The following is a 10,743-nucleotide window of genomic DNA, read 5'->3' as shown; positions in this document are numbered from 1 at the left end:
TTGGTGTTGTTTGATTCGCGGGAGCGCCAGGAGGAACCGGATCTCGTCTATTCGCATTATTTGAAGCCCCCGACAACGCCTGGTTCAACTCCATCACAACCTTATCTTGTCGCATTAGGTGGCCTAGAATGATCGCATGTTGTTCTTGTAGGACCCTTACCGCGTCAACGACATGCTCCTTCTCAGCATCGTCAGGAGTTGTCTCCCGAACATGTCGAGGATATTGCATGTCATGCATCGACGTGGCTTCATTCCCCTCATTGTGGGTGTCACTGATTGAGTCCTCGAAATGAGGTTGATCCCCTCGAACTGTGGGATTGTGCGTGTTGTTCACACCGTTATCTGCCATTTCTTATGATTTCTTCTAAGACAAAATAATCAAAACATGTTAGTAAAAAAGACAAGGATCAACTTAACTGCACGGCTGTCTAGGCCCCACGGTGAGCGTCAAACTGTTTACTCGTAAAACGGTACAGTTAAATTTATACGTGGTGTCCACAAGTGAATTAATTTGATACTGAAATAACAAGATAATTGGAGAAATATATAACACTTAGCCTTGATAAGAAGACGAAATGACATAAATAAAGACTCTGGTAGTGAAGCCTCCGGGCACAATAATAATAAGAACAGAAAATAAGAAGATAATACAAAAATTATACAAGTTTTATACACTTTTTCGACTACCAAATATAAATAGTTTATGGCGCGGACTAAAAATAATAATACATAAAAATTCAAGACCATTCTGAGAGCTATTTGTATACTTTCAGCCGTTGCATTTCCTGTGGTGTATGAAGTCAGGCTACCGAGATGCGTTGGGAGAATTGAACAAATATGATCATTTAGTGCACCGTTTATTTTTCTGATCTTGTTCAAAAAATTAGATTAAAAAGTTGTGCTGCAAAAATTTTAAAGCACGCTATTAGAAATTTCAAAGCCAGAATTTTGAAGCACATTGCTAGAAATTTAAAGCAAGCTAGAATTTGAAGTACGCCACCAGAATTATTAAATCGTGCTGTGCTGCCAAAACTGAAAATTCTAACAGAGAGCTTTAAAATTCTAGTAGCGAACTTAAAATTTCTATTGCAAGATTAAACTATCAAAAAAAATATTAACGGGATCAAAATATTATCGGTGATTCTAAAGAGGCCTATATGGTGTAATTTCCTGGGTAAGATAAGAGAGAATTGTTAGGAGGTGTGAAGATAAATTTTAAAGCAAATCCCAACTCCAAATTCTTGAATTTTTGTAACTAAATTTGTATAGTTTCATAACAACATTTAAATCACAAAATGTAACATAAAATGAATTCTAAAAAAGTTTTTATTAACGTAAAAAAAATTGTCTAACTTCAAATAATAATAACAATAATAATATTATTTAAGTTTTTAGTACTTCATTTATTAAGTCATTTATTGATCTTTTTAGTATTGCAGTTCTAAAGGACTTTCTTATGTACCTAAGTTTTGGTGGATAAAATTATAAATAGATTATCTACAACAATCATCATCTATAACAAAATTTTACTATAACAGTCAAGTTTTATATGGTACATATTTTTCATGTTATATTATATCATATTCTTTTATAATAATATTTTATTATAGTAGCCAAATTATACCGGATAAACAACTACTATATCATATTGCTGATGGGAGGTCGTGATGGAGTTAGTAAGAGGGAAGGATTATTATGCAAATAAGACCAAAAAATATTATTAATATACTTTTTATAGTAAAAATAATTCTAGGACAATAGTAAAGAGATTCCAAACATAAATAAAGGTTATAAAAGAAATTGTAGTTCGAAAAACATTCCTAGTTCTAATTATCAACGGTTTTTTGTACTACTCTTCGTCTCCGAACATTCCAGAATCTTAACAACCACGCCTAGAACCCTCTTTTCACCCCCACCCCCTTCTTTAAAACCCCTCCCCATCCCCTACACTACGCAAATTCTCATAACAAACCAAAACATACTCACCGGAAAAAGAAGAAAAAAAAGAAGCAGCAAAAATAATGGCCGACGAAGCAAAGGCCAAAGGCAATTCAGCATTCGCCGCCGGTAACTTTTCCGACGCCGTCCGCCACTTCACTGAAGCGATTAATCTCTCTCCTACAAATCACGTTTTATATTCAAATCGGTCAGCAGCTTACGCTTCACTGAACAATTTCTCCGAAGCCTTAACCGACGCTGAAAAAACCGTCGAGCTGAAACCGGACTGGTCTAAAGGCTACTCTCGGCTCGGCGCTGCTCAATTAGGCCTTAAAAACTATAATGATGCTGTTTTGGCTTATAAAGAGGGTTTAAAAGTTGATCCTAATAATGAGGTTTTGAAGTCCGGGCTTGCTGATGCTCAATCAGCCCAGGCTCGAGCCCGATTTAGAGGATCGGGCCCAGGTCAGGCTAGTCCGTTTGGCAATGCGTTCTCCGGGCCGGAGATGTGGGCTAAGTTGACGAGTGATCCGCGTACGCGGGCTTATTTGCAGCAGCCTGATTTTGTTAGAATGATGCAGGATATTCAGAAGAATCCGAATAATTTGAATTTGTATTTGAATGATCAGAGGGTAATGCAGGCGTTTGGGGTTTTGTTAGGGATGAAATTGGATACGAGGGCGCCGGAGGAGGAGGATGCGGAGATGCCGGAGGCGAAAACTTCGCCGGAGAGGAAAAGGCCTGCGGAGAGCGAGCCCGTGAAAGAAGAGAAACGGGCTGCGCCTGGGTTCAGGCCCGAACCGCAGCCCAAACCGATGGAGGTGTCGGAGAAGGAGAAGGAGATGAAGGAGAGGCAAGGGCTGGCGCAGAAGGAGAAGGAGGCTGGGAATGCGGCATATAAAAAGAAAGATTTTGAGACGGCAATTCAGCATTATAGTAAGGCAATTGAGCTTGATGATGAGGATATTTCTTTCATTACTAACCGTGCTGCTGTGTACTTGGAGATGGGCAAGGTATATCCAAATCTTTAGTATACTAGAGTTTAAGTTTTGTGCACTGAGAGAGCGTACAAAATACACAATTAGGTTACTTATTAGATAATTGTAGGTGAATCTCTTGATAATCATTAATTGGTAATATGATAAAAATGGCAAATAAGCTGCTATCACAGGTTAAACTTCAATAATAATGTGAAATAATCTTTATACTGTTAGTGTATGTAATTTACATCCATATTATGTTGTATGCCTATAAAGTTGCCTGCTTTTATTCCTTATTTAGTGCATAACATTGACATCCATGAAGAAATTCAACAATTCAAGTGTTAGTGTATCTAGTATAATAACTATTATGCCTCAAATAAACTAGTTAGAGTGGTTTTACTATGGCGATACCGATACCTTATGAAGATTCTATCTCTACTCGGGCTTGGAACTAGTAATGTGAGTTCACATAGATGCTAAGCTCATATATTTCCAATACTTCTAGGAAAGTTTGGTGCTCTTCTCATTTGTAAAGGAATTACTGGATAAATGATTATAGTGGTAATGAGTTTGATAGTTTTTTAGCATGGGGCACATTGGTGTTGGAATTTTATGTGAGTATTGAAGAAAGAGTTCCATCCAATTAGTCAGTTACCCTTTTTGTATGTTATGTTTTTGTTTGACTATTAGATTCAGCACCTAATTGGCTAAATGACCTAAGGTGATAATGTTGTTTCTTTCTAAATCACCAGTCTTCAAATACTGTTTTAGAAAGAAAAAAAAAATACACCTATCGTCAAATCTAAAGCAGGTAACATGTTTTCTTATTAGGATCTTTTTCTCTGTGTTGCGATGTGTAGTTGCAACTCGTTTGACTTGCATTGCTTGATACTAGTATGTTAAGCAAATATGGTATTGAGTTGCGCTTCCCCAGCCCATCACCCCTCAAGGTCTCTTGCTCCTCTTGTTTCACTATGGCAAGGCTAGCATTTAGAACCTAAATATATCATTCTGCTGATGTGGTGTTGTAATCACCTTCTGTATACTTCTGCGTGGTTTTTCTTTAAGTCATAAATAGTCTATCAGGAGCTCTTCCTTATGTTAGTTTGTCTTAATTTCAGTATGAGGATTGCATGAAAGATTGTGACAAAGCTGTTGAAAGGGGAAGGGAGCTCAGGTCAGACTATAAGATGATTGCAAGAGCTCTCACTCGAAAGGGAACTTCCCTGGTAAAGATGGCAAAAACTTCAAAGGATTATGAACCTGCAATTGAGACTTTCCAGAAAGCTCTTACCGAACACCGTAATCCTGATACACTGAAAAAACTCAATGATGCTGAGAAGGCGAAGAAAGAATTGGAGCAGCAAGAGTATTATGATCCACAAATAGCAGATGAGGAGCGTGAGAAAGGTACCTCTATTGCTGTTACGGCTTCTCTTACTTGTGTTCTTTCTTAATCTGTGAAAATAACTTCTTTGCTTTGATTATAGGTAACCATTTTTTCAAAGAGCAGAAGTATCCTGATGCAGTTAAGCACTATACAGAATCCTTAAGGAGGAATCCCAAAGATCCAAGGGTATTGCCTCCTTCCATCTTTTGTTCCTCTGTTGAATCTAGTGACTTTGCCCTAAGTTGCACGGACTCTTCGTTTTTGGTGCCGCACCCGTCTCGACATGAGACGAGAGCGGGTGCGGGTGCGGGAGCGGGATAACTTGGGATACTTTGACCTGAGTCCATCGACAATTTTGGGGGCAAATTGAAGTTTTGATTTCTCAAAGTTAAAAATAAAACAGATTTAAGCTATGGGAAATGACATACCTTCAATATTGTAGTACTTTTGTCTCATATTTGCTGCTTTGTGTTTCACAAAAACCAAGAATTCAAGGGGTCGTGTTCTGAGTTGGGACTTCTGGTAGACACTAACAGCAATATAGATGGAGAGTTGGTGGAAGGCCTTGAATGGCTTTCTTTTTCTCTTTATAGCTCTATTTTTTATAATTTTGAAATTTTTTTAGCCGAACCCCCGCACCCGTATCCATACCTGGATCCGCACCCCCGAATCTCAAAATTTAGATTTTGCCGAATCCGACACCCGGATCCGTGCCCGTGCCCGTATCGGATGCCCGCACCCGAATCCGAGCAACTTAGACTTTGCCTATTTCTTGTTATGAACTTTTGTTGATGTGTTGCATCTTCTTCTTTATGTTAGGCATACAGCAACAGGGCAGCCTGCTACACAAAATTAGGTGCATTGCCGGAGGGTCTTAAAGATGCAGAAAAATGCATTGAGCTTGATCCAACATTTGCGAAAGGTTACACTAGAAAGGGTGCTGTTCAGTTCTTTATGAAAGAGTATGAAAAAGCCTTGGAAACTTACCAGGAGGGGTTGAAGCATGATGCTCAAAATCAGGAACTTCTAGATGGTGTTAGGAGGTAAAGAAAAATTTCTGTTATTTCCTTTTATCATCAGTGTTGCTTCATTTTAATATTCTTAGCGACCTGTTGAGGTTCTTGTATATTTGATTCTTAGAATAGGACTACTGTTGGGTGTCAGACTAATACTAATACTTTTAGACACCTGATCATGTCCCTCGGATATTCATTCGAGCAAATTAGGCGATGGGAATTTGAATCCAAGACCCTTTCTGGTTATACGCGGAAAGTGGTTTTGAGCCGCGTGCTATGAGTTAATGTTAGTAACTTGAAGTGTTGGGTTTTGTTTTGCAGATGTGTAGAGCAAATAAACAAGGCATCACGTGGTGATCTGACTCCGGAGGAGCTCAAAGAGAGACAGGTATAATTTCTTCTCATATTATCTGTTCTTGCTTTAGTTAGAGGCAACTTTTATATGGTTACACTCCTATCAAATTATTTTCCGCAGGCTAAGGCGATGCAGGACCCGGAAATTCAAAACATCCTTACAGATCCAGTAATGAGACAGGTAAGTTTTGGTACATTGGAACATTGGTGGGATTATTGAAGCACGTCGATATTGTAATCTGAATATCGTGTTCTCGAGCAGGTACTAGTCGACTTCCAGGAGAACCCCAAATCTGCACAGGAACATATGAAGAACCCTCTTGTGATGAACAAGATCCAGAAGTTGGTTAGTGCAGGAATTGTTCAAGTCAAATAAATAGACAAGGGAAGAAAAGCATGGGTATCGTTGTTTGATATGGTCTGTCTATTGAAGGGAAATCGCGCTTGAAACCTTTTTTTTTTCTTTTCAGGAATTGGATGTGATGTTGCATATAGTCTTCTTTCTCTGGCTTTCCAGTTTTTGGTGTTAAGCAAATGCGTCAAAAAATTTGTTCCTGGATATTGCAATTCGTCTCTATAGGAGATGTTACTAACTTATAGTTCTGTTCTTTTAGCAACATGCAATGTATGAGAAAAGGGTACTACAATAGTATAGATTATGCCAGGTAATTACGTTGAAACTTGCGGTTCTAATAGACGAAAACTGCATTTTGTGATATAACTTATGTACTCTAACAAAGAAAATATGGTGACTTTATTATTATAGTGGGTTAAAGCTCAGTTACTCTTCACTTTAGTAAGATAACTTAGTTCAGAGTTACTGTTGTAGTGAATAAAATATAGAGAAGTGAAATTAATGACATTCTGAGCTCTTCACTTTCAAGAAGAGAAGGTTGTGACTTGTGGAATTTCTGCTTAGCCTGCTAGTAGAAAAGAAGTCTTAATCTTTCGTTACATGCTACAATGTCAATAGGAATATGGTACACATGATACACATTATATAGAGAATTCGTTACATTGTTATTGTAGAAAGCTAAATCTATATTCATATGATAGGAAGTGTAAGCAGTGCTTTGCCATAACCTCTGCAGCTCTTTTTACATACATCAACACAAACATGGTACACATAGAAATCATTTTTCTCATTGTTACATTCATTTTCAAGAATGCAACTTTTAATGCACCCTCTCTCCCCCTCAATCTCAATAGAAGAAGAAGAAGCAGAAGCAGGAGGGTAATTTGTTTCGTGCGTTATTCTATCGCTAATTTCTGGCACTGCATGTAAAGAAACACTAAGTAGAAGTATAAAGATGAACATAAAAGAGAAAAAAGCAGTGAGATTCTGCCTTTTGTTCATCATTTTGCACCAATAAGTGTATTGAACTTGCACTATGGATGATAATTTAAGTGTAATTTTGATGTATATTTATACTAGAAACTTTAACATAGCTGGAAATTGGGTTTCTAGAATAACAAATAATCCAATAATCAAGCAAATGATTTGTCAAAGATATTGAGATTAAACAAGTTAAATGATTCAGAGATTAGCAGATTGGATCATGCTACTGCAAATTAAAGATGTAGCCATTAAATGTAGCTGACTTTTATTCATGTGGTTTAGTATAAGCATTACTTCTTCTTCACCTGTTTTGGTTCTCAGTGCCAGCTAGAACAGCCAGATAAGATGTGACTTCATTTGTACTTGTAAAGAGTGAAAAGATAACTTAGAAAAGACAAATAAAAAAAAATAAAAAAAAATGTAGTCCCAAGTTTTTGATTCAATTTCAAAGATAGTATAGCACAAAATGTATGGTAGGCTTACGTCACGGGTTCAAATCTTGATGATTACTACTATTTAAGTAAAGAAGGATAAAGAGACGGATCCATTATACTGTATTATTCTGTATTATGTTGTGTTATTGAAGCATTTGGATAGACTATTATTTGTTATTATTAAATACCATTTTTCTTCATTGGTTAAAATACCAATTACTCTAAATATTGTATTTGTGAGTTCAATTCTTTTTTCTTTTTCTTTTTTTAAAAAAAGGAGAGAATTACAAAAGAGGTAGTAAAGTGGCTAGAAAGAGGAATACCTGCATATAGCGGCTAGGAGTACTTTTATATGGAAATAAGGCGTATTGACGAAAAATGAGGTGTTTAAAGTATATTGAATACAATTATATAAGGGATGAAATTTAAAAAGAAAAATAGGGTAAAGGATAAATGAGAAAAAAATAATTGTGACAATCCCACCACACTAAATTGGTGATTACTTAGAATGAGTCTAGTTATTGTTTATAACAAATATTGTACTTTAATTTAACAAAACAATTTAACATGATACAATATAAACACACAATTCAAACAGTTACAAAACCAAAAATCTTAAAACATATGAGATATCTCGGTCAATAATAAGTTTATTCAATTTCGTATTCCACAGAATTTCATAACAATTATTTCCTATATTTTATACAACTTCATTAATTTCTTAAGCTAACACATGTTAATAAGTCCAAAGACGGATACAAGATTTAAACTCTATGGGTTTAATTTTTTATGTTATAACATTAAACTCATTATATTTTTAAAAAGTTATGGGTTCATATCGTCTATTTATTACAATTTTATTAACTTTTACACATAAACTTATGCTCTGCGCCGAAAGTATCGGGTTCAGATGAACCCGGCATCAATATGCTACATCCGCTTCTATTAGTAACATAGAAAATTATTCATATATATGAATGATAACAAATTGCCCTGATAGTCAAATAAAAAAGGTAGCCCAGTACATAAGGTATTCCGCGTTCACGTAGGGTTCGGGAAATGGCACATCAAGGGCTGTTACGTAGACATTCTATTTTAATGTAAGCATTAGTGGAACCCCAACACGTGACCTTAGGTCACACAAAAAGAATTTTACCGTTACTCAAGGTTCACGCCTTGATAGTCAAATAGATCTTCTAAAATATCAACTGGTTTTCTATTCAGCTTGAAAAGAGATCAAATGACAACTCAAGAATTAACTAACCCTCATTTAAGACTCTGTAAACTACCAATTTAATAATGTGAGTTCTCAATTTGTTAAATGCAAATAAAGCACAATGAAAAAATATATATATAGTTGACTGAAAAGGATTTTTTAGGTATAATTTCGATCTTCTTAGTAGATAACCATCAACTACAACTAGATCCATCATCCACGCCATGTATGTAGAGTCCAATATAATTTTTAAAATAAAATTTACACATCTTAAAACTACATAAAAAATACTAATATAACTCAAAATAGTTAATAATTCAAATATTCAAAAAGAGTTTGAGAAAATCTTTGTTAAAGAAAAAACAGTTTGACTTCCTAAATAATAACACATTCATAAACTAGGACAGAGGGACTCGTTGTTAGTTTTCTTTAGCTTTCAAGTTGGTTATATATGAAAGCATTTAACTTATATATATTATACGTGTAAAGAATATTAACACGATCAGTATATTTTAACCTACTGTAATAGATAAAATGTCTTATTTTTTTAGGTTATTAACTTCATTTTGTATGGACGATCACTTGTAATTATCTCTTAGACAATATGATACTGTAAATATTCTTTTACACTATTAGCATATACAATTAAACTCATATGAAATTAGGTTTCTAATTTTGTAGAAAAGGAGTACAATTTTGTAATAATGTTTTAGTTCATTTAAAACTTTGAATATATGAAATTTTAGAGAAAATTAAGGGACCAAGAGAGAAGAAGAAGAAGGGTTGAAACCGAGGCTTATGTGAGGTTGAGTTGGAGTAGAAATGACACCAAGTAGCCGCTCAAAAGGGTTGTTATTTAAGAATTAGTCAATGTGTCTTGAATTTCAGTTTTTTAGCTTAAGTTTTTAGGACATAAATGTCCTAAATTTTTCTGAAATTAAGATTTTTAGTTCAAATTTTAAGGATAAAATAAGTATTGACTAATCTTTAAATAGCAACCATAATAATAGCTATTTGTGCACCTCCCCCAAGTTTGGATGAGAAATTTGCTGGCCCATCTCTTGGAGGCCATCCAACACTAATGGGCCTTTAAAATGAAAACAAATGGGAGAAATTCAAAAATAATCAGATTTACAAGTGGTAATTGAAAAATAGTCACAATTTCAAAAGTAATCGAAATTTAGCCATTTTCATGTAAAAATAAATGTGAACGAAAATACTATTCAAAATCCGAAAAATATTCCAGCATAATATACTGGAGTTCCAGTATAATATACCAGTCCAGCATAATATTTTGGAAGTTCATACACATGTGCTCCAATCTCTGGTATATTATGCTGGAACTTTCCGCGTGTTGGAGTTCCAGCATAATATGCTGAAAGTTCATACACAGGTGCATCAATTTCTAGTATATTATGCTGGACCGGTCTGTGTTGCAGCAAAATAGTAGCTATTTTTCAATGATTTTGTAAACGGTGACTATTTTTGAATTACCAGTCCGAAAATTGGCTAGCCCATGCTATTTTTACAAAACAAAGGAACACTAGCAGCTTGGAAATGAAAATTGTATATTTGTAGTCGCTCTGAAAAATAATAAACGACATAATAGATTATTTTGTAAATTATGTGTATTATGTACAAAAAAGTATATATATTTTATATACTTTTCGACTAACGAATGCAATTAGTTTGAGCTGATCGATCAATTTTATGTTTTGCCCCAGGAAATTGTATGTAACTTGATCCTGCATACTGCCTATTGTGCCTAATCATTAGGCTCAAAGATTCCAACACTCACTCTACTTCATACGAAAAATACTAAACATCATAGGAATGTATGATAATTGTTTTTCGCGATCGTTCTTTTATTTAATTATGATTAACTGATATATACTCTTATCACTTAACTATAGTATATAATTAATCTGGTTTGACGTAAATATCAGGGGTATAAATAAGCTTGTTCTAGAATTTGTTTGTCTACATCTGATAAAATACATGATATATATTTTCTACGTACACTTTTATTACTTAGCCATAATAAATTAATATATATCTTCATCTCAATTCACT

At 34.9% G+C, this 10,743-nt stretch overlaps 1 protein-coding gene across 1 annotated transcript; it reads left to right on the top strand.

Moving 5' to 3' along the window:
* The first annotated feature begins 1,842 nt into the window (after positions 1-1,842).
* Positions 1,843-6,284, top strand: LOC104099621 (hsp70-Hsp90 organizing protein 3-like). Its single transcript, XM_009606667.4, has 7 exons — positions 1,843-2,951; positions 4,043-4,331; positions 4,412-4,497; positions 5,131-5,354; positions 5,649-5,715; positions 5,803-5,862; positions 5,944-6,284. Exons 1-7 carry the CDS (start codon positions 2,022-2,024, stop codon positions 6,055-6,057), a joined length of 1,770 nt encoding a protein of 589 aa, XP_009604962.1. The 5' UTR covers positions 1,843-2,021; the 3' UTR covers positions 6,058-6,284.
* Positions 6,285-10,743: the final 4,459 nt, after the last annotated feature.

The sequence above is a fragment of the Nicotiana tomentosiformis genome, chromosome 12 (genome assembly GCF_000390325.3).
Source record: "Nicotiana tomentosiformis chromosome 12, ASM39032v3, whole genome shotgun sequence".
Taxonomy (NCBI): Eukaryota; Viridiplantae; Streptophyta; class Magnoliopsida; order Solanales; family Solanaceae; genus Nicotiana; species Nicotiana tomentosiformis.
This window is presented reverse-complemented; position numbering and strand designations above follow the sequence as displayed.